The sequence below is a fragment of the Camelus dromedarius genome, chromosome 1 (assembly GCF_036321535.1).
Source record: "Camelus dromedarius isolate mCamDro1 chromosome 1, mCamDro1.pat, whole genome shotgun sequence".
Taxonomy (NCBI): Eukaryota; Metazoa; Chordata; class Mammalia; order Artiodactyla; family Camelidae; genus Camelus; species Camelus dromedarius.
In genome coordinates, this window is record NC_087436.1 from 18,003,984 (window position 1) to 18,028,720 (window position 24,737).

The 24,737-nt window shown below is 41.2% G+C and overlaps 1 protein-coding gene across 3 annotated transcripts in view; it reads left to right on the forward strand.

Annotated features, from left to right (window-relative positions):
- NR3C2 (nuclear receptor subfamily 3 group C member 2) overlaps positions 1–24,737 on the forward strand; it is a 330,623-nt gene that overhangs the window by 155,329 nt on the left and 150,557 nt on the right. For 2 of the 3 annotated variants that reach the window (XM_031465002.2, XM_031464999.2), the window contains exon 3: positions 8,533–8,684. In XM_031465002.2, coding sequence (XP_031320862.1) covers positions 8,533–8,684 — 152 coding nt within the window. The remainder of the gene's footprint in view (positions 1–8,532; positions 8,685–24,737) is intronic. The other variant, XM_064491164.1, reaches the window with a different exon arrangement.

Genomic DNA, 24,737 nt, shown 5'->3' on the forward strand with positions numbered 1-24,737 from the left:
CATCTTTGTGTCCTCAGAAGGACTTCCACATAACCCGTGTTTAGTAAAAATCATTTGATTAAAATGATTCATTAGCAGTACAGCGGCCAATAATTACATCTGACAGTTTTCTTTGTTTTTCTAGAAAATACATTTTAATCTAGATTTAAGTATTTTTGCCTATTTTCCAAAAAAATAGATTTTGCATATTTTGATCAAATATGTATTTGCCTAACCATAGTTTAAGGAGAAAAAGTTACTTGAATGCCCTTCTAGAATATATCCTTATTTTTAAAATGAAATTTTATACACACTAGGGTGGGCGTCAGTTTCTTATGATCCAAAATATTCCTACCTTTTTTTTTTCCTTTAATATCTGTCAGGATACTTTCCTGCTGTGCTGAAGCTGTGCTCTCTAGATTATAATTTTAATTCCTTTATGGGAAAATTGCATTCACTTAAATGAAATTCAGAGTAGAGAAAATACATCTCATTAAACAGAGCCACTCTAAGAAATATTACTAATCGTATAAACTTGTGAAAACAAACAAAAAAGTAAATTGGAAAAGACTAACCAGCCATCATTGTGCTTTAAATTTTATCTTCCAAGGTAGTTATGTCCCTGAATTTTCTGTGTCGGGTAACTTTGTCTGTAACTTTATTCATACATCTGAGATTGTAAGCTGTGTACCAATTATTTAATTCCTGTCTGTGGTGCATTATGAACCGTGATTTAAGAGGATGAATCTTATTTAGTGGTGAATTATCCTCCAAAACATTAATGATTCACTTATCATCAAAGATAATCCCATAAAAGAAAATGTTCCACAAGAATTACTCCCAAATAGTCCCCCTAAATAATGGGAAAACTAACATGAGATCCCTCAGGTTAAATATTGTGACTCAGGATGGATGCTTATCAAAACAAAAGGAAATAGCAAAAAGGTTTTTGGTTTTTTTTATTTTGCATATTTTGTATGTGGATGAAAACAAGGATTTTAGTAAACTAGTCCTTAAAGTCATTGATTTGTTTTTGAAACATATCTTTTGTATGTCAAGTGCTCTCCAAATTCTTCCGTTTCTCAGTGTTCTTTATATGAAAGAGTATATATTTGATAAACAATGATTTATCTTAATGATCTAATGTGGCTGTTCCCAACCTGCACGCTACAGACATCAGGGGAACCAGAGTTCTTACAAGAGACACCCAAACCCATTTGTACAAGGAACACTGCCTGTGCAGTAAGCAAACACCACGGCTGCTGGTGTACCACTCTCTTATACTATATTGTTAAAAACCTTTTTTTCTGCTACTAACCTATGTTTATACATGCTTATATAAATTTAAAGCAGTACAGAAAAATGTAATATAGAAAAGTAGAATTATCTATAGTTCCACTCCTATGGCAGTCACTGTTAAGAACTGTAGATCCCAAAACAGAAACAGACTCAGACATAGTAAACAATCTTATGGTTACCGGGGGAAAGGAGGTGGGAAGGGATAAATTTGGGAGTTTGAGATTTGCACATGTTAGCCACTATACATAAAAATGGATTTAAAAAACAAGTTTCTTCTGTAGAGCACAGGGAACTAGATTCAATGTCTTGTAATAACCTTGAATGAAGAAGAATATGAAAATGAATATATGCATGTATATGCATGACTGGGACATTGTGCTGTACAATTGTAACTGACTGTACTTCAGTTAAAAAAAAGAATTGTAGATCCAGTAGTAATACTGATTATTAATAGCCAGGATTTAAATAGCACTGACTATGTGTCAGACCCTGTGGTAAATGCTCTTAAATATACCAAGTAATTTAACCTGTAAGAACCCAGTAAGATAGCACTACTGTAATCACTACTTAACAAGTGACAAAACTGGCCCAGAAAGGTTACATACTCCTGATAAATATTGTTCCCAGTTTTTCCTATGGGTAGATTGTGATTTAATATTATTGCTATTCTACTATTTACAAAAAATAGGAACATAGCATACCAATACTGTTGTACCACTGTTGGGTCCACAACAGACCCCCCCAGACTGCTCTTCCCTCCAATCTGTAAATACAGATAGCACCGCCATCCAGTTTCTCTGTGGGTCCTGTTGGTACTGTCTACTTTTTTAAAAAGGCCATTTCTCTCACTGTCTTTACAACTTTAAGCTTAATCCAAGCTATTATCATCTCCTGCCCGGATAATTGCAGGAGCCAACTTGGCTGGTCTCCCCAGTTCCAACATCACCCACTCCTGTAGTCCATTCTCCAGACAGCAGCCAAAGTAAGATTTTTAAATGTCACTCAGATCATGTTACCCTTCTGCTTAAATCATCTCAATATTCACATCACTCGTGACGGCACTTAAAATAGCATCCTTCGTCGTTACCATAGCCCTGGAGACCCACGTGGTCCCTCTCTGTCTTCTTCCTGGCCCTCACAGCCCACCACCCCTAGCCCCTTCCTCCTCTCAGCCACGTCGCCCTTGTTTCCGTCCCTGGAACGTGTCACGTTCATTCTTGTCTCAGGGACTTTGCACTTGCTCTTCCCTCTGCTCGGCATCCTCCCACGCCTGGCCGTCTCCCCCGAGCCGACTTCTCAGGCCACCTTTCTAAAGAATCCGAACCCTCCACCATTCCATTCAATCTCAGTCTCTGTCATTTTCTTCATAGCATTCATCACTATCTGAATTTATTTCCTTCCTTCTGTATTGTCTTTCTCTCCTAATATGGCAGAAACTCCCAGAGAATAGGAACTTTCTCTTTCTTATTCAGCTGAGTGCCTAGAACAGTGGGGCCCATGGCGGGCTTCCAATGAACAGTTTAATGAATGATTGTGACACACCAGCATGTTCGGCTATAAGGCAGTTTCCTGAGGTGGTGTTTATATATTCCTCCAAATTCTCTATGTGCTGGGTAACTGAATGAATGCTTGAATTGACTGCATGTGGGGAAAAAACCTTTTCAGTAGCTGGTGGTGATGGTAGAAGTGTGTATCTGATGAAGTGATAGTGCAGAAGGGAGGTTTGTTTCCTTCACATTGAATTGAGTTTAAGAAATAAGACAAAGTGTTCTTTTCATCTGAAGAATTTCTGGCCACTGAATAGTGGATCAATCACTACTGTATTGTTATATAACTGTTAGGAAGGTGGGGAAAGACAGTTTTCCATATGGTAATTCCTGGAACAGCATGGCGCCTTATAGATTCTCAGCCAATTTCTCCAGTTATTTTTTGGTTGGTAAAAATCATGTTTTCTCACACAGCTTCTTACTGCTTCTCCCTAAGCATCCAGCTGTTTTGGGGGAAAAGATAGCCCAGTATGTGTTTTTGATGATTGGTTAGTATATCTGCCTCCCAGTTGTCACCAAAATCAGCATGAACCTTTGATTAATTTCCTCAATCTCTTCAATGAATCGCTAGAACTATTATATTTGGTGCTGAAAATAGTTACATCTTACTTGTGTTTCCCTGAGAGAGACACTGGGTTTACAAGTGGAAATACAATGTTCACTCATTTCTGCTTTATAGTATTTTACCATTTGTAGAAAATCCTATGAACTACCTTTATCTGTTGATTATCAACTTCTTTCTGTGAACAATGTGTCTTTGATTACCAAGACCAAAAATGACCAATTTGGGTCGTTTTTCCCAACTCGTCAATATTAAAATGTTTTTTAAGAGGTAGAATACCATTATAATGCGTACATTTATGCAGAAATTTTAAGCAAAATCAGCATAGAGATAATCATAGATGCGGGAAAGATTTTAAGTGCCATATGATTAGCTATTCTAGGAAAAGTAAGTTTTTACATGTAGATGTTTTTATGCTTGATCAGATCAAATAATGGCTATTTACTGTGTGTAATACATTGAATTTAATTTGAGCTTGAAATCCAATTTGACTGAAACTTTCAGTTTCAGAGATAACCACAAGATAGGGTCTCAATGGAGACTGGAGTTTTCCTGACCCACCCACACTTTGTGGCCTGTCTTCTGTGTCAGTAGTGCATATGCTTGTGGAATAGCTTGCTGAGCTTTTGAGGATAGTTTGTCTCCTTGGATGTGTTTTGTTTTTTTCTTTTCCCTCTGTGCAAAGCTAAATGAACCGTATAGGAATTGAATCTATAACCTTGGCCTCCTTCATTTACCTCCTGTAAAATCGCCTTTTGGAAATTTACATTCTACTGTCATGAGATTAAGAGTGTGATTTCATTTACTCAATAAATAGTACCAATGCTGCACTAATGGCAGCAGAGAGCACAGAGAGGCAGAGGACAAGGTCCTTGCCCTCAGGGGATTAGGATAAGTGCACAAGTCACGAATGTCAGGGCCACAGTGGTGACTGCTGAGGGAGGGGGGTTCGGGAAATGGGACAGTGAATCAGGACAACGGGACAGTGGGGCATCCTGCCGGGAGAACATCAGGGGCCCTTGGAGGAGGGACGGGTTTTGCAGGAGTTGGAGTGGGAGTCGGTGTACAGATGGCGGTACCCACAGCATCCCGATGGGGATGTAGGAGCCTGGTGAGCACAAGCTTGAGAAGACCAGCGGGGGAAGGCAGAGGAGGAAGAGGGACTGAAATGTTACCATTCACGGAGGTACTGGGTAGGGGTGAAGGTTTCTGAGCTGGAAAGTCATAGAACCAGAAATCTGTGACAGGAAACTTCATTTGTCAGCCACTGTAGAAGGAATTTGAGAGGGCAGGGTTGGGGGAGGTTGGGGAGGAACCCTGAGGAAGTGACAAGGGCTTGAACCAGTGTTCCCACCAGAGGAGTGAAGAGAAGCAATGGGAGAGGGTGCGAGGCTAAACGAGCAGGACTTGCAAACGGATTCGTTAAGGTTTGAACCTGGGCACCTAGCGGGTGGCAGTACCCTTCCAGAAGCCAGTAGCACAGAAAGGCAGGGAAGTTATGTGAAGGAGGTGAACATGTGAAATTGGAATGTGGGGAGAGGTTGGAGCTGGATGTACAGGTTCGGGAAGCCATTCCCCACAGGAGCTGTTTGGGCCAGGAAGACGGAGATCATTCAGGGGTAGAGTGGAGAAGTGAGAGGAAAGATGGCTGAAGGTCGAACGCCAGAGATCTACATCAATGACCAGGAAAATGAGAAGGAGCCCTGTTAGAGGGCTGCCGAGAGGCCTGCAGAGGCAAGCGTGTGCCTTCCTCATTGAGAGATGTTAGTGATCAACAAGGAAACATAATTCGGGTTTGCTTGAATCTTGTCATTAAGCAAAAGGACTTTTAATTTGAGTTTCACAATGCATCCTTTTTTGTGCTACACTTTCTCTTTGACTGCTCATTTGATTTCACTCCATACTTTTCATGCTCAGGACATTTAAAAACAAAGAATGTCCCTTTCTGTAAGTCAGAGCTCAGAATTGATGACTACTGTGAAAATGCCGATTATCTGAGATCACTCATTTATGCCAGGTGTTACCTGGGTGCCTACTAGGTACTGGGTACCATTCCATACACTGGGGACATAGTGGAAAACCAAACACCAAAGAAAATCTCAGCCCCTGTGGAGTTTACCTTCTTGTGTGGATGAAGGAAACAATAAACAGAGCAAACAGTAAACAGACCAAAGACGTAAAGAACAGACAACATGTGAGATAGTGTTATACCCTAGGGAGAAAAATAGAGCAGGAGGGGAAGGGGGTTGGGAAGAATGGATGTTTTCAGTAGAATGGTCAGGGAAGGCCTGACTGAGGAAGTGGTATTTGGATACAGTCCTGAAGGGAGGTGAGGGAGGGGGCTACAGAGATATCAGGGTGAACTGGGGGCAGCACATGCAAAGGCCCTGAGGTGGGAGCACACCTCAGATGTTTGAGGTCTAGCAAGGAGGCCAGTGTTGCTGAAGGCACTCAGGCAAGGGAAAGAGGTTAGTGAAGTCTTGGGCCAAATGAGGGCTCTGTGGTCAGAGGTTGACTTTGACTTTTCCTCTGAGTGTGAGGGAAATCCCTTGGATGGTTTTGAGCAAAGGACTGAATAAGGATCATTTTGGCTACCAGGGAAGGAAGAGGGCAGGGAGAAACAGGATGACCAGCCAACAGGCTTTTGCACATCCCTGGAAGAGGCGTTGATAGCTTGGACTGGCGTGGCACCGGAGGAGGTGTGGGAAGTGATTGGAGTTGGATGTCTTCTGAGGGTGAAGTAATTAGAATTTGACAGATGGGGAAAGAAAACAGAGAGAAAGAATAGTCAGAGGTGAGTCTAAGTTTCTGTACTGGTTGGCTCAGGCTCCCTAACAAAGTACCACAAATGGGTGGCTTACACAACAGGAGTGGATTATTTCCTGGTTCTGTAGGCACATCCAAGATGAACATGTTGGCTGCGTCAGTTCCTGCTGATGGCTGTGAGGGACAGTCTGCTGCATCCCTCTTCCAGCTTCTGGCAGCGTGCTGGCCATCTTTGGTATTCCTTGGCCTGTGAAAGAATCATTTCCTTCGTCTTCACAGGGCATTCCCCCTGTGTGTGTCTGTGTCCTCATTTCCTCATTTTAATAAGGACACCAGTCACATTGGATTAGGGGCCCACCTTCTCCAGAATGACCTCTCATCTTAACAAACCATCTCTGCTCTGACTGTGTGCCCAAAAAAAGATCACACTCTGATGTTCTCGGGGCTAGGACTTCGGCATAGGAATTGGAGGAGGGCACAATTCAGCCCATAACTGATGCCGTTAACTCAGCCCAGAAAGTGAGTTTGGAGAAGAAGGGGAGACTTCCAAAGACTAAAGTTAAGAGACTCTTAAGTTTGGGGACCATGACCAAGGTTCACAAAAATGTTAACTACAAATCCCTCAGATGTTTGCGGTTGTGGAAAAGCAATTACATGTTAATGATGATTTTTAAGTTACATTCTAATTGTTTACAAAGTCATGGTATTTCCCTGTGAAGCATTGGAGAGTCGGACAGAGTATGGATTGAGTTTTTACTGGCTGATCTGCCGGAGAAGTTACTGGTGCTGAAATGGAATGTTTTGAATGCCATAAAGAAGTCAAAGGACACTAATAAAAATAATAAAGAGTGCTTTTCTCAGAAGGAGAAACAACTTTGGAGAACATTGTTTCAGTCCTTGATGTAAGAACTCATTTTCTAGAAAGTCAGGCGTGCTCCAGCGCTCTGAGCAGCTGAATAGTTTGTTCCGTCATCTGTTTTTTGGTGAGAGTGTAGTTAAAACATAGCAAATCATGTTTTTTAAAAAAATTACCAAGGCAATATTATCACGTTTTGGCTAATTTGAGAAACAGAGAAATCATCACCATGACATAACCCTTCCAGCCTTTTATGTGTTTTCTTTGAGTCTGTTTCCCATGTTCCTGCTGTTTCACGTGGAGACAAAAGCCAGGACAGCAAGGTGACGGCAGCGCCATACCCCGAATCCATCCACCCTCCACACATCCGGCTCACATTTCTCTGAGCCATTGCACATCCTGCTTCCTCTGCCCTCTTTCTTTGTCTGGCTACCATCTAGTTGTGCTGCAAAACTCAGCTCAGCTGTCACCTCTCTGACTTGTGTACCCCCACCCTCCCCAGTACGGAAGGCTGAGCCTACAACATGCCGCCATATTACCCCACACCTAAGCACACACGGCCACAGTCCGTGTCTCCACCGACTTGGAGGACAGGGCCAGGGCTGTTTATATTCATTTCCTCAGTACCTTGCACAGGACTGGTGGGTGGATATTCAATAAATGCATGTGGATTAGGAATGAAAAAAAAATCAAATTTGTTGCCTGCTTGGTACCCACCTGTCACTGAGCTATGAGACCTTATTAGAATTTTAAACAGTGTTATTCAGATTGTGCCAGTAATGCATATATTGAGAAGAGTCTCCTTAAAAAGTGCATCTACAGATTGTTGCTTAAAAGGTTAACTTTGTCCCTAAAAACTGAACCCTTCAGTTTCTTACCATGAAAGATACCTGAGATAGTTACCATAGATGGCTTGTTCTTCGTATTGACTGTGTCTCTTCAAATTAGTAAGTATTTGTAAGTAAATAAGTAAGTAAATGAAGTAATTTGAACATACCTATATAAGGTAATGTGGAAGAAATGCAGGAGCTGGGAGGGGTGAAGTTATTGGCAGTAGAAGTAAGAATTATTTTTATTTTAATTAGTTGTTTTGGAGAGAGGAGACTTTTTTATCTGACATAATTGAGATATATAATCTGAGTCTGGGTGAAGAGAGTCAAGAAGTATTGTAACAACCCTCTGATGCCTAAAATACTTCCACGATGACTTGGCTCAAGATTTCTCTCCTCCCTGCTCACCTAGAATGCAAATAATGCTTTTCGGTAAATGTTAAATAGGAAAAGGTTTGCATGCGATTGTGTATGATTTCTTAGTACACAGAGAAGAGAGGCTTTGCTCTACAGAATTCTTGATACATCACTCCCCTTAGAGGGCTCTGCCTTCATTTTCTAAGTCACGTGGTATGTGACCCTACTGAGTACATTTACAGAACCACGATTACTGACAGACTTTGAGCTAAGCTGTATAGCATGTCAAATGTGCCATTACAGTGTAGTTATTTAAATCTCAATTTCTTTCCCCAGCTCTACTTTACGAAGTGTTTCTACTGGATCTTCAAGACCTTCCAAAATATGTTTGGTGTGTGGGGATGAGGCTTCAGGATGTCATTATGGGGTGGTAACCTGTGGCAGCTGCAAAGTCTTCTTCAAACGAGCAGTGGAAGGTAAATGTTCATGTGGGTGTTCCTTTTATGTATTACTTTCCTAGTGTGTCCTTCACTTGCACAGTTGGCGCTATAGCATTACTGGGAAGTAATTTTTAAAAATGTTTTTGAATGTGATCTGTCAGTGATCAATAGTAATAATGGCTTGTCTGGAAACCATCTGGAGAATTTCCACTAAGCAATATTGAACAGCCAGAATTTGAAATTATCAACTGAGATCAGCCTGTCAAAAAAAGACTGGGCTTTTGTTGTTGTTGTTGTTAGTTTGTCTCAGTTTACTTTTCACTGAGACTTAGAGAAATAATTCTGTGTCACCATAAATTTAATTCGCATGATCTAAAAGAGCGTTTTTACTAGGCATGCACAGAATAGAGCTTGTCTGCCTTTTCTGTGTTTCTGTATAAATATATGGTGTTTGTGGCAAATTAAAACATTCGTATCAGGATCATGTCTGTAATTTAAGTTTGTTTCCGTACAGAATAATGTCATCTAACAGCTGCTTGAGTTTCCAGGTCCCCACTTGAAATCCTACTGAAGATTTCCAAACCAGTACATTAAATGAGAAATTTGACTGAGATTCTTTAAGTGTATCTATTCTAGCTTTTGCTTCTGTCCAAGTAATTGTACTCTGTAGGAGAAATGGTCTTTTAGTTTGTCTTTGCCTTCCTCCAACCTTACGTACAAGGAATTAATTAACATCAGACTTAGGCCAGATGGTTTTATTAATGTTAGCTGCTATGACTGGTCAAAGTGTAGAATTTTTTGCTATCAGTAGAAGTATTCTGTAATTGGCACTCATTCTCTCTAAGGAGTTCAGCATAAGATTCCTGCAGGTGTGTTTCTCAGGACATTTTTCTGAGAGATGAATTGGTACTTCAGAGGCTTAAGTATAAACGACTCAAATGTTTTGTCTTTGTTTTGCTGATGAAATGTCCTCAGTTCTGGGATGGAATAAAGCTGACTGAGTAGTTATTCCTGTGCTTCTGGGATTGATTCTGCATTATTTAATTGATGGTACATGATTTTATATTAGTTACACTATTAATTATTTAGTAGTTCCCAAGCCCAGCATTGAATTGCTAATAGTAGTTCTGCATTTCTTTTTTTTTTTTTTAACATTTTTTATTGATTTATAATCATTTTACAATGTTGTGTCAAATTCCAGTGTTCAGCACAATTTTTCAGTTATTCATGGACATATACACACTCATTGTCACATTTTTTTCTCTGTGAGTTATCATAACATTTTGTGTATATTTCCCTGTGCTATACAGTGTAGTCTATTCTACAATTTTGAAATCCCAGTCTATCCCTTCCCACCCTCCACCCCCCTGGTAACCACAAGTCTGTATTCTCTGTCTGTGAGTCTATTTCTGTCCTTTATTTACGCTTTGTTTTTGTTTTTGTTTTTTAGATTCCACATATAAGCGATCTCATATGGTATTTTTCTTTCTCTTTCTGGCTTACTTCACTTAGAATGACATTCTCCAGGAGCATCCATGTTGCTGCAAATGGCATTATGTTGTCGGTTTTTATGGCTGAGTAGTATTCCATTGTATAAATATACCACCTCTTCTTTATCCAGTCACCTGTTGATGGACATTTAGGCTGTTTCCATGTTTTGGCTATTGTAAATAGTGCTGCTATGAACATTGGGGTGCAGGTGTCATCCTGAAGTAGATTTCCTTCTGGATACAAGCCCAGGAGTGGGATTCCTGGGTCATATGGTAAGTCGATTCCTAGTCTTTTGAGGAATCTCCACACTGTTTTCCATAGTGGCTGCACCAAACTGCATTCCCACCAGCAGTGTAGGAGGGTTCCCCTTTCTCCACAGCCTCTCCAGCATTTGTCATTTGTGAACTTTTGAATGACGGCCATTCTGACTGGTGTGAGGTGATACCTCATTGTAGTTTTGATTTGCATTTCTCTGATAATTAGTGATATTGAGCATTTTTTCATGTGCTTTTTGATCATTTGTATGTGTTCCTTGGAGAATTGCTTGTTTAGGTCTTCTGCCCATTTTTGGATTGGGTTGTTTATTTTTTTCTTATTGAGTCGTATGAGCTGCTTATATATTCTGGAGATCAAGCCTTTGTCGGTTTCACTTGCAAAAATTTTCTCCCATTCCGTAGGTTTTCTTCTTGTTTTATTTCTGGTTTCCTTTGCTGTGCAGAAGCTTGTAAGTTTCATTAGGTCCCATTTGTTTATTATTGCTTTTATTTCTTCTAGGAGAAAATTTTTGAGATGTATGTCAGATAATGTTTTGCCTATGTTTTCCTCTAGGAGGTTTATTGTATCTTGTCTTATGTTTAAGTCTTTAATCCATTTTGAGTTGATTTTTGTATATGGTGTAAGGGAGTGTTCTAGCTTCATTGTTTTACATGCTGCTGTCCAGTTTTCCCAACACCATTTGCTGAAGAGACTGTCTTTATTCCACTGTATATTCTTGCCTCCTTTGTCAAAGATGAGTTGACCAAAAGTTTGTGGGTTCATTTCTGGGCTCTCTATTCTGTTCCATTGGTCTATATGTCTGTTTTGGTACCAATACCATGCTGTCTTGATGACTGTAGCTCTATAGTATTGTCTGAAGTCTGGGAGAGTTATTCCTCCAGCCTCTTTCTTTCTCTTCAGTAATGCTTTGGCAATTCTAGGTCTTTGATGGTTCCATATAAATTTTATTATGATTTGTTCTAGTTCTGTGAAATATGTCCTGGGTAATTGGATAGGGATTGCATTAAATCTGTAGACTGCCTTGGGCAGTGTGACCATTTTAACAATATTGATTCTTCCAATCCAAGAGCATGGAATATCTTTCCATTTTTTAAAGTCTTCTTTAATTTCCTTCATCAATGGTTTATAGTTTTCTGTGTATAATTCTTTCACCTCCTTGGTTAGGTTTATTCCCAGATATTTTATTACTTTGGGTGCTATTTTAAAGGGGATTGTTTCTTTACTTTCTTCTTCTGTTGATTTATCGTTAGTGTAAAGAAATGCAACTGATTTTTGAACGTTAATTTTGTAACCTGCTACCTTGCTGAATTCTTCAATCAGCTCTAGTAGCTTTTGTGTGGACCTTTTAGGGTTTTCTATATATAGTAACATGTCATCAGCATATAATGACACTTTTACCTCTTCTTTTCCAATTTGGATCCCTTTTATTTCTTTCTCTTGCCTGACTGCTGTGGCTAGGACTTCCAGGACTATGTTGAATGGGAGTGGTGATAGTGGGCATCCTTGTCTTGTCCCAGATTTTAGTGGGAAGCTTTTGAGTTTTTCACCGTTGAGTACTATGCTGGCTGTAGGTTTGTCATATGTAGCTTTTATTATGTTGAGATACGTTCCCTCTATACCCACTTTGGTGAGAGTTTTTATCATAAATGGGTGTTGAATTTTATCAAATGCTTTTTCTGCATCGATTGAGATGATCATGTGGTTTTTGTCCTTTCTCTTGTTGATGTGATGTATTACACTGATTGATTTGCGTATGTTGAACCAGCCTTGTGTCCCTGGGATGAACCCCACTTGGTCATGATGTATAATCTTTTTTATGTGTTGTTGGATTCTATTTGCTAAAATTTTGGTGAGGATTTTGGCGTCTATGTTCATCAGTGATATTGGCCTATAATTCTCTTTTTTTGTAGTGTCTTTGCCTGGTTTTGGTATCAGGGTGATGGTGGCTTCATAGAATGAGTTTGGGAGTATTCCCTCCTTTTCAATCGTCTGGAAGAGTTTGAGAAGGACTGGTATGAGTTCTTCTTTGTATGTTTGGTAGAATTCCCCGGTGAAGCCGTCCGGTCCTGGACTTTTATTTGTAGGGAGGTTTTTAATTGCTATTTCTATTTCCTTTCTAGTGATCGGATTGTTCAAGTGTTCAGATTTTTCTTGATTCAGTTTTGGTGGACAGTATGTTTGCAGAAACTTGTCCATCTCCTCTAGGTTATCCAGTTTGGTTCCATATAGTTTTTCATAATATTCTCATTTGATATTCTGTATTTCTATTTTGTTTGTTGTAATTTCTCCATTTTCCTTTCTTATTTTGCTAATTTGTGCTCTCTCTTTTTTCTTCTTTGTGAGTTTGGCCAGAGGTTTGTCGATTTTATTTACTTTTTCAAAAAACCAGCTTTTGGTTTGGTTGATTTTTTCTATGGTCTTGTTAATCTCTATTGTATTTAATTCCTCTCTGATCTTTATTATTTCCTTCCTTCTGCTGCTTTTTGGGGCTTTTTGTTCTTCTTTTTCTAATTCATTCAGGTGGTGGGTTAAATTGTTTCTTTGAGATTGTTCTTCTTTTTTGAGGAAGGCCTGTATCGCTATAAACTTCCCTCTTAGCACTGCCTTTGCTGTGTCCCATAGGTTTTGAGTGGTTGTGCTTTCATTATCATTTGTCTCAAGGTATTTTTAATTTCAGCTTTGATTTCCTCATTGATCCATTGTTTTTTCAATAACATATTGTTTAATCTCCATGCTTTCCTTTTTTTCTCCTTTGTTTCTCTGTTGTTGACTTCCAGTTTCATGGCATTGTGGTCAGTAAAGATGCTTGAGATAATTTCTATCTTCTTAAAATTGTTGAGGTTTCTTTTGTGCCCAAGTACATGATCGATCCTGGAAAATGTTCCATGTGCACTTGAAAAGAATGTATATCCTATTATTGGGGGGGTGTAATGCTCTGAAAATATCCACCAAATCTAGTTTTTCTATTGTAGTATTTAATTTCTCTGTTGCCTTGTTTATTGTCTGTCTGGAAGATCTGTCTAGTGATGTTAATGCAGTGTTAAAATCTCCAACTATGATTGTATTCCCATCAATATCCCCCTTTATCTCTGTTAGTAATTCTTGTATGTACTTAGGTGCTCCTATATTGGGTGCATATATATTAACGAGTGTAATATCCTCATCTTGTATCACTCCTTTAATCATTATAAAATGTCCTTCTTTATCTTTCTTTATGGCCTTTGTTTTAAAGTCTATTTTGTCTGAAATCAGTACTGCAACACCTGCTTTTTTGGCTTTTCCATTTGCATGGAATATCCTTTTCCATCCTTTCACTCTCAATCTATATATGTGTCCTTCTCCCTAAAGTGGGTCTCTTGTATGCAGCATATTGAAGGTTCTTGCTTTATTATCCAGTCTGCCACTCTGTGTCTTTTGACTGGAGCATTTAGTCCATTAACATTTACAGTAATTAATGATAGATGTGTGTTTATTGCCATTTTGAACTTAGCTTTGCAGTTGAATTGGTATATCCTCTTTGTTCCTTCTTCCTTTTGTGGTTTGGTAATTTTCCTTTGTATTATCATGGATTTTATTTAATTTTTGTGACTCCTTTGTAAATTTTTGGCTTGTGGTTAGCCTTTTTTGTAAATCTATCAACCCATTACTATAACTGTTTTTATTAAACTGATAGTAACATGATCTCAAACCCATCCTACTGTTAACAAAATTTAAAAAAGAAAGAAAAAAATATTCTATATTTCCCTGCCTCCCTCTCCCACTCTCAGTGATTTGTATGTCTTCTTTTATAATTTCATGTTTACTTTATTTGTAATTCATGAGTTATCACCTTTCCAGTTGTGTGTTTCTCATTTCTGTAGCATCCTGCTGCTTTTCTATTTAGAATAGCCCTTTCAATATTTCTTTTAGCATGGGTTTAGTGTTGCTAAACTCCTGCAGCTTTTTTTTGTCTGTGAAACTTTTTTTCTCCTTCTATTCTCAAGGATAGCCTTGCTGGATAAAGGATCCTAGGCTGCATCTTTTTTTCATTCAGGGCTTTGAATATATCTTGCCACTCCCTTCTGGCCTGTAGTGTTTGTGTAGAGAAATCAGCTGAGAGCCTTATGGGGGTTCCCTTGTAACTTACTCTTTGCTTTTCTCTTGCTGCCTTTAGAATCATTTCTTTATCCTTGATTCTGGCCATCTTGATTATGATATGTCTTGGTGTGGGTCTATTTGGGTTCTTCCTGTTTGGGACCCTCTGAGCTTCCTGTACTTGGATATCTGATTCCTTCTTTAAGTTTGGGACATTTTCAGTCATGATTTCTTCAAAAACCTTTTCAATCCCCTTTGATCTTTCTTCTCCTTCTGGGACCCCTATTATGCGAAGATTGGGACGCTTTATATTATCCCATAGGTCCCTTATGCTATTTTCATTATTTTTTATTTGCTTCTCTTGTAGTTCTTCTGAATGGGTGCTTTCTATTGCCCTGTCTTCTAGATCACTAATTCGTTCCTCTGCATTATCTAGTCGGCTTTGCACAGCTATTAGATCATTCCTCATCTCTGTCAATGAGTTTACCCATTCTACTTGGCTCTTCTTTATAGCTTCAATTTCATTTTTGACATATTTTATATCTCTAAACACTATCTCTTTTAATTCCTTCAGCAATTCGATCACTCCTTTTTTGAAATCTTGATCTAGTTGGCTATCGATGTCTATTTCGTTGATCTTTCTTTCAGGGGATTTCTCTTGTTCTTTTAATTGGGAAAGGTTTTTCTGCTTCTTCATCTTGCTCATACCTCTTTGGCACTGTGGTTTATGGAGTATCAGTTGTTTATTTTGGTCCTTAAGGATTTTATCTATCTAATGCCTATTTAGGAATAGAACTTAGGAAAGAAAGAAAAAAAAAATAAGAGAGAGAGAGAATTCTAAAAGAAGGGAGAATGAGGGTTTGAAAACAGTGTATAATGAATAATAGAGGAGTGAGTTGAAGCAGAGTATTAATCAGGTTGAGACGTCCTTTTAAAACCTTTACAAAAAAAGGGGGGGGGGGAGATGAATAGATGTATTTGAAACCTGTGTCTAATCAATAGCAGGACATCAAAACCTAAGAGAAATAGAAATGAATTAAGAAGTAAAAATTAAGAGAGTAATAGAAAATAGAACAGGTAAAAACAGACTTAAAAAAAAAAGGGGGGGGGTTGTCGGTGTTCTCCTGGAGTCTGTGTGTTTTTAATGTGAAGTCTTTCTGTCTTCGTCCTGTTTTGGAAGCTCAGCTTGCTGTTTTCAGAGGCCCTCCGTTGGCGCCCTCTTCTGTGCTGCTCCCAGCACCTGTCGGCAAGCAGATCGCGCCTCCTCCTAACACTGGGTCAGATGCAGCTCTCTGCTGTGGGCGGGCGGGTTGCTGCCCCTCCGGATGCCGCAGTCAGATGTTGCAGACTGGCCGGGTAGGAGGGCGGGTCGTGACCCCTCCCAGCACCTCGGTCAGGGGCTGTGTTCCTGCCCGAAAGGCGGGGGGGGGGGGGGGGGGGGGGGCGCTCTCCCTCTACCTGCGCCGCTGGTAGCTCCGCTCTCTGTGCGGCTGCGCGCCCCGCCCTGGTCGGCGCTCCGCAGGTGGGCTCAGGGAAGACTGAGGCACAGCCCTGTCCCTGCTCCGAGCCAAAACCCAGCTCTTTGTCTTTGTGGAGCAAGTTCTCTGAGGGACCAGGATGGAAGGATCCTATCTGCCCCGGGCTGCTGCTAAGCCCTTTGGTGCGGATGCAGGTTTCGCCCCCGCCCCCGCCTGGGTGATCAGCGCGGAGGATATGGCGGCTGTGCCTGAGCCCCGCCTCTCTTCCCGGGAAAACTTTCCGCGGGTTTTCAGAGATGGGGGTGTGCACCCTTCCCCCCGAGAGCACATCAACCTTGCTGTTGTATGGAGGGCCCAGGTTATTCTGCCCTGTGCACCCACAGCCATGGCACGCAGCCCCTTGCATTCCCCCGGGGCTGCCTCCGTGCAGCCGCCCCCGTCCTCCGCCCGGCTTGTGCAGCCTGGCCCTGCCCGCCGCTGCCGGCCCGCGTCTCAGGCTGGGTGTTGGGGGGACGCTCTGTGCCCGTTTAACTTAGTTCTGTTAGTCAAGGGCTGCTCTGTACAGATCCGAGCCTCGGAGGCTCCCCCTCCGTCCCGCTGGCCTCTCAGTTGGAGAGGGGAGACCCAGCGAGCGAGCGCCAGTCCTCCTTTGCCGCTCCCTCCCCGCGGGACCCGTCCCGCGCTGCTTTGCCTTTTGTTCTTTCTTTTTTCCTTTTCTCCTACCAGATTTTTGGCGTCTTTATCTTTTGAAGAGGGCGATGTTCTGCCGGAGTTCTGCAGGTGCTCTGGTTGGCTGAGTGGGTCTGTAGATGTGGGTCTTGGTGTATTTGTGGGAGAGGGTGACCTGCGAGCGTCCTTCTACTCCGCCATCTTCTCCCAGTTCTTCATTTCTTTCTTGGGATTTGGGCTCTTGGTTATAGGTGACAGGAAAGTCAACACAGACTGGCTTAAGCACCAGTGTAAATTCATTGGCCCATATAACTGGAAAGTCCTATTGTGGGCTTGGTTTCAGGCAAGCCATGGTCTTAAGCCAGGTCATTTGAACTCACTCTCATTCTCTCCATTACTTGACTTTGCTCTTGCTCTAGTCCTGTGCAGGTTCCCTCATGGTGATGAGACAGCCACCAGGCTTCCATTAAAGAGGTTTTCAGTTCCCAGGCTTCCTTATGAAAGCCCCCAGTTGAATTTCCATAGACTGAACTTGACTCACGTGGCGCCCTCCCCACCAGTCACTGTGGCCGGGGAGTGCAGCCATCTGATAGGCTACTTCTGGCTGGAGTTGGCCAACCTGAACCACTTAGGCCGATGGTGGGCACCAGCATTTCCCTGAGAAAAAGGTGGGTTCCAGAAGGCTGATTTCCAGAAAATGGGGGAAGAAATTTTGTGTATAGTACTGAAATCAATGTATTTAATTTAAGACTATCGTCCCCGCCACTCTCTTCTGTCTTTCCTTAACTGTATGACTGGCTCAGGAGAAGGTAAGGAGGTAGGGTTTACCTCTGGCATCTTTCTAATGCCACTTTGTGCCTTCCAATACGAGGACTCCCCTCCTTGGCTTACTAACTGGTGAACAGAGGGATAAGTGAGAATAAACAGTGGGGAGAAGGGCATTTAGAGTGGGTGCCTCTTTGTAGCCCTGCCTGTGGGTCAGCCTTCATATCAGAACCCACATTTTGGCTATTTACAGAACCTGCTGTTCTCTGCTTCTGAAGCAAGAGAACTTTCTGGAGGTTTTTGCTTGGCTTTTGTTGTTTTAAGTAGTCTCTATGGAAGTAGCTGAGGAAAGAATTGTTTTTGTAACTGAGGCACGTATAAATACAGAAACGCCTAAGTATCTGCACATCTTTTTCTTTCATTGGAAAGCTGATCAGTGATGGATAATGAACCTTGACAGGTGCCATTTAAGACTTTTATCACTTTAGCTTATTCCTTGTGTGTGTGTGAATTAGAATTTTAACACTCATCTGTGTGAAACAAGGCTATACGTTTAAAATATAAACTTCATGAGAGTAAATGACTTACTTGTTTTTTTTCTGTATTTGTATCTGCTTACTGTTTAATTGTGTGTGAGAGAGAGAGAGAACATGTGAGAAATAGGACTATCTTTGTATCAGAACTTTTTGATTTAATAAGAAATTATTTTTTTAATGTTTTGTGTAATTGCAGGCACTAATTTCACAAAGTTCGGGTATATGCATGTTATTTTTATTCGTTTTTACAGGTAGACATTTGGGATCAGACCCAGTCAACTAATCTATTCATAATCATTGGGCCAAACTTAGATCCATATTAAAGTCTTATGATCCCAAACCTAGATCCAAACTAAGGCCTCATAACTCTAATAATCTCATAATCTGTTCTTTCCATTTTCCATCATTCCCGAGTTCATAAAAGTCCTTCTCTATATGTCATTGTGTTGATGCCTGCTTGTGATGATTAGGGAAGTGATGCAGACATTGAGACGAAGTGTGGTCCCCGTAGTGTGTCTCTATGCATATGTGGCTCTGTGTGTGCATACATACACACAGGCAAACATGCATGTGTGGTTTTATATTTGAATAATTATTAAGGTTGTTTTCTGGCTTTGACCTCACACTCCTCCTCAGATTACAAAAGCAGAGACTTCTAAGCAGGTAGAGGTTGCTGACAGGAGGGGAGTTCGTTACAATCGGAAGGAACTAAAAACACCAGGGGCAGAACTGGACATGACCGCTAGAGAGAAGGCGGGAGAAACACGACCTAGCGCTGACTATGTAGGGAGACTGCCTGCCATTTGTTTTCAGTGTAAGTTACGTTCTCTGTGTTCTGTTTAATGGGATGTATATATGCGCTTGTTTTTTCTTCCTAAACATTTAGTGTAGAAACACTTAGAAGCCTCATGCAGAAAACCTTTTTTTTAACCATTAATATCAGTTAAGAGCCATACTACTGTACCTTAAATTGGAAGCTTATCATTTTATTTTTAAATTTGAATTGTTAATTTGCCTGGAAGGTTTGTCAGGACCTTTCTATCTTAAGAAAAAGAATAAGCATACACACACACACACACACACACATTTTTTAAGTAGGGTTCTCCCTAGTGGTGGAAACTGGACTGACGTTAGGGTCCAAAAGACTTGGTTTTAACTTCCAGCTCTGCCACTCTCTAGGTATGAGATGACGGCAAGTTATTTAACCTACCTGGACCTCCGTTTCTTTATATGTAAGTGGAAAAGGTAGTATTGCCCTACCTATTGCTATGAAAACTTACATGAAAACACTGTTTTTGCAGATTTTATACATGGTAAAATGGCATCAAAATATTAGATCTTGACTCTGCTCTAGGAACAGATGCTGAAGTTCTCTGGGCATATCTGTGCACAGAGACTGTGTAAATGACTCAGCAACGTTGCACTGTTAGGTCTTCGTTTTTCCCATAATACGTAATTTTGCCCATAGAACTGCCCTTCGAGGCTGTAAGATCCTCCTTGGCCAGCAGTTCTCACAAAGGATGTCGGGGCAGGGCGGGTGGGGGAAATGGAGTGTCTGTCGAAATTTTCTGGAGGGGCTTTTCCACATTTTCCAACATGTGGACTGAACTACCAAGATTTACTCCTGTAACAAATCTCCTTAGCTCATGGGGACAGTCCCAACTTGGGAGCTGCACAGTAGAGAAAATACTGAGAGCCACGAACTGGACTTTTAGCTCCCCTGTTAGATGTCTTTAGGGCAGGACAGAGTCTTATCTCTGGAAACTGGCAACACCATAGATACTTAGTAGCCGCTAAATAAATGAGTGTACACGTGAATGTACCTGTATGGCATAAGCTCATTTGAGGTTAAATGACTTCCCTCCGAGTCAGTAAATTAGCAGTGAAACTGGCTCAAGAATTTACGCAGGCCTTTGGACTTCTATCTGCAACTTCTAATTCTAGTCTCAGTTCTTACTGTCTCAGTCTCTTTCCAACTGTAAATTGCTGTTAGTTTCATCTCCTGTGCATTTTACTTTGCGACCCCTCAAAGAACAGAGCCGACTACACTCAGCATACTATTTTATAACCTAATTTCCTTCCTGGATACTCAGTATATAAGCAGTGTCTGGAGGACGCAACGACCACAAATCACGGAAGAGTTATAGCACTGTAAAAGAGGAAGAGAGTTCATTGTTGTGTAAAGTCAACTAGATTTATAGTTTTGTAAGCAGACCTGTTAAGCCAAAGAGTCCAGATCTTGGTACGATCAGCCAAAATCATATGATGTCTTTTTCCACACTCAGACATTTCCCTTTAAGTACTTATAAATCTATTTCCTGAAATGAAATTGCCTTAAAAGATCTAATTGTAGATTAATTTCAGGAGTCCTCAAATACGCAGTTTTTAAGGTACCCAAGGCTGGAAACATGCACCTCATTCCTTTTACATGAACTTCACAGCATATAAGTAAGAAATCTTTCTTTTCTTGCAGGTTTTTTATTTACTTTTTTAAATTGAAGTATAGTCAGTTTACAATATTGTATTAATTTCTGGTGTACAGTGTAGTGTGACTCAGCTATATAGATATATTCCTTTTCATATTCTTTTTCATTATTGGCTATTATAAGGTATTGAATATAATTCCCTGTGCTACACAGTAGGGCCTTGTTTATCCATTTTATGTATAGTAGTTAGTATCTGCAAATCCTGGATCCTACTTTATCCCTCTACACCCCCCTTTCTCCCTCTGGTAACCAGAAGTAAGAAATCTTTAAACTCATAGATTGGTTATTCTGTGGGAGAAAATGTTCTTAAGGAAATGTAATGGTTGATTAACAGTTAATTTTCTTCGCCTTTCTAAAATGAATGTGTAAGCCGAACAGGTCCAGATGAAAGCATGTCTCACCGTGGCGTGGACCCAAGTTATCCCCATCGATGCCGCGTGCACTCTTGAGCAGGGGGTCCCAGCCAGCAAGAGTGTGAGCAAAGATGAGGTCTGGGGGAGTGGGTGGCAGCGGTGCAATTATGCCGCGGATAGAGAACTTGAGGGACACAAGCTAAAGCAGGATGGTATTACGTAACACTTGAAATATAGCTATCCCCTCAGCTGGCAATCTAAAATTAAGGAAATGATACAACAAGGAAATAACATATACTTATTAGATGTCTTCAGGTCACGACACGATTAGGCTCTCTCTGTTCCCGTGTGTCCAGTAGGAAGCTAGTTGGCATAAGAGGCTGTTGTCACTCCCGAAAAACTGCTGAGTCAGAGATAGGAAACCAAGGACTGTTCTGGCTTACAGTTTGCTCACAAAACACTTTAAAGATGAAGGGTTTTTTATTTTTTTTCCTTTACCAGAAATTAGGGGCCAGGTAACCTGATTCTTTCTAACTACTTAACTGTAAGAGCTTAAATAAATATCTACCCAGTAGATTGTATCTTTGATTTTTATGACTACTCTTTTCCTCCTTACATAAGCATGAGGCTCTAGTGTTAATTGTGAGTGTTTCCCCAGATATTTTGTAGCCCTTCAGTTGGTTGCCATAGAAACACAAGAGCCATGACATTTAGGCCAACCTGGAAGGTCAGGGAAGCTTCTTAAAGAATTGATCCCACAAAGTGAATCCTGAAAGATGAGAATTGGCAAAGCTGAGGGGGCACCAGAGGCAGTTGCCACTGTGAGCACGTGAGGTGTGAGGTGATGGAAGGGGAGGCCAAAGACGCAGACTGGGTCCAGGTCCTGGACTCCACGGAGGGGTCTGAATTTACCCTTGGGCAAAACAGAGCCTCTGGATGTTTTCATACAGCAGAATGGTAAGCGCAGGTGTGCATTTACTATCTGGCTGAAGGGAGGTATGCTTATTGAGAGAGGGACAGTTCCAGTGGCTCTTGTAAATCACTTTGGTAAGAGATGACCGGAGACAGAGCTAGACCAGCAGTGTTAGGGAGCGAGAGAGGAGGGACAGCTGACAGGACTACCTGGGAGGTAACACTGGTGGCTCTAGGTGGGAGGTAAGGAAGCAAAGATCTAGGATGATTCCCCAGGCGCGGCTACAGGTGCCCTTTGCTAAGACTGGGAACGCTGGAGTGGGAGCAGCTTTGGGGGCGTGGGAGGCAAAGTTCATTCATTCAACAAACAGTTACTCAGTATCTGGTAAATGCTAGACACTGTTGTAGGCATACCTGAGGACTTCTTGGGTGAAGATCAGGTGAACACAGTAGACAAAGATCCTCACCATGATGGAGCTTACATCCCAGTGAGGGGTGGTGGAGAGATGAACCACGATGGATGAGTTATTTGGGTAGCAGATGAAAAGCTGAGAGGCGCTATGGAAAAAAGCACTGCCAGGATAAAGGAGATTGGAATGAGATTCCATTTAGGACAGTGAGTTTGAAATGTCTGTAGAACATTCACATGCCTCTAACCGGCAGTTAGATGTGTGATTCTGAAGCTTGGGAAACAAAGTAGGGTTGAAAATAAAGGTTTTAGAATCATCATGCATGAAAGTTGCATGGATGCATTTGCCCAAGAAATGGGTATTTAGAGAAACAAAGAATAAGCAAAGGTTAGAACCTTAGAGAACATAAACCTAGGACATTGTTTTGTGTGCGTGTGTGTGTTTTATACACATGTGTGAATAATTTTTCTGTCTCCTCCAAACTGTACACAGAAGAGTCTTAGTTACTTGGTCTCTGAATCTTCCAGGTTTTAACTGAACTTCAGGCATTATTGTATCTTTGGAACTTTCAATTCCAGTTTTTGTTCTTTATTCATCCTTAAGCTTGATTCTTACTGAATCTTAGCCAGTCCAGAACCTACAACCAAACACAGGAGTGAGGAGATTCGATTTGCTAACCAGTGCAGAGATAATGCCAAACATGTAACAGGTGCTCGAGCCACATTTGTTGATTGATAACTATTTACGTATATGTATGGGATTCACCCTTCTTTCTGTCACTGTTTCTCCAAAGTCAAAAATATGTTGAAGTGACTTACTGGAAAATGATTCAAAGCAAGGACACATAGACCAAAAGCAAATTAGTATTATCCAAAGAGAGCTTCTCATGGCTTAACATGGTAAACGAAGGTGCACTTCACGCAGCACATTTGAAAAGTATAAATGAGAAGCGCAGTGATTAGTCTGCAGTTTTTCCCTATGTTTGTGTTTCTGTTCATCTTGTGCCAGAAAAGGATCCAAGGCAGCTCACAGCTTTCCATGAGTTAGAGAGAAATTTCTAAGGAGTGAAATGAAAAGCAGAACAAAGGGAAGATGAGAGTGAGAAAGAGAAAAATAGAGCCAGGAATGGGGATGGCACAGAGCATAGAGGCCCTTGGCCTTGACAGAGACTGGCCACTTCCTGGGTTTTCTAAGCCCCCCGCCTCCCCTGCCACAGACAGTGGTGAGTCACCTGGCCTACGATGTTCTTAAAAACGAGTTTAGGGGGTTGCCTATTTATAAGAAAACTTTCGTGAGCTGCTTTGGTTGTAATGTGCCTGTTCTTTTCATGTGAATTATAACCTGAAATTTAAAAAGTAACTTTCCCATCGGTATGAAGGGAACATAGCTTGGTTTATCTTAGGGAGCAGGGCTGGAAACGCTCTTCACCCTGTCGACCACCTGCTCCTGGAATAATGGCTGTCACGTACGGAGCAGCTACTAGACGCCAGGCAGGCGCTGTGCCAGGCACCCGACGTTTTATCTCAATTTCTCCTCATAGCAGTTTCTTAAATCTGGAAGTTTTGTGAGTTTTGAAAGGTAATATCTTTAAATCTGAACTCTTCTAAGCAAGTGTTGTGACAAGGAAAACACGGACTATTTTTTAACAAGGCTTAATGGTAGGATCCTTCCGCTCTGCAAATTAATAGCAACAGCAGTAAACATTTCAGGACTGACTTCGTGCTCATCACATGAAGGACTTTATTGTATATTATTATTTTAATCCTCCCAATAATCCTATGAAATAGGCACAGTTATTATCTATCCTTGTGTTAGCAGTCAGTCATCTGAGACATGTGCAAGGTGAGGGGGTCAGTCCCAGGTCCGCCAGATCGGAGGAAGTGGCCGAGCTGGGATTTGAACCCAGGAAGCCCAGGCACTGTGACTCTGTGTACTTGGCTCGTAAGCTACCCTGCCTCTCACGGAGTTACGTCAGATCCCAACTATTTTTACCCACCAAAAAGTAGGGCAATGTCTCTGGCTCTAGAACACTTAGGAAGAGCACATTATAATTTAACGGTTACCCCGCTCTACTCTAAATAATTAACTCCTAGCCATTCCAGGTTGAAACTCTAATTTGAATTTCTCTTGCCCCTAATGGGAAAGAAATTGGGTAGTCTCCATTTTTTTCCTTAAAAATGAACTCCTTATTTTATATATAAAAAAAAAATTATCGTTACCATCCTGAAGGACCTCTTGAACATCTTGATATTAATCTAAAGCTTTATTTAAAGTTTTTGTCATCTCGTGTTTCATTTCCTGGATATGGTAAAAATTAGATGTCACCCAGCAGGCTCAGAGCACTGGGGCAAGAACAGCCTTCCTCCTACAAAGCTGGAAGTTCCTAACTGTTCAGCTCTGCTGGCTGCTGGATGCCTGGGGGTCGGAAAATGGACCCGAGAGCGGAGGACACATGGCTTCTCTCACAGGACATCGCTCATGGTGCCCCTAAGATTGTGCAGCTTACCTGGTTCCATCCCCTTGAGAATGATTTGACACCAAAAATGAAAACTGCTGAATTGGCTGCAATCAATGCCAAACCAGAGCCCCGGGAAATGGGGAGGATGAGGAGGCAGTTAGGCATTGAAGTGGGTGTGGGTGGTGGAGGAATG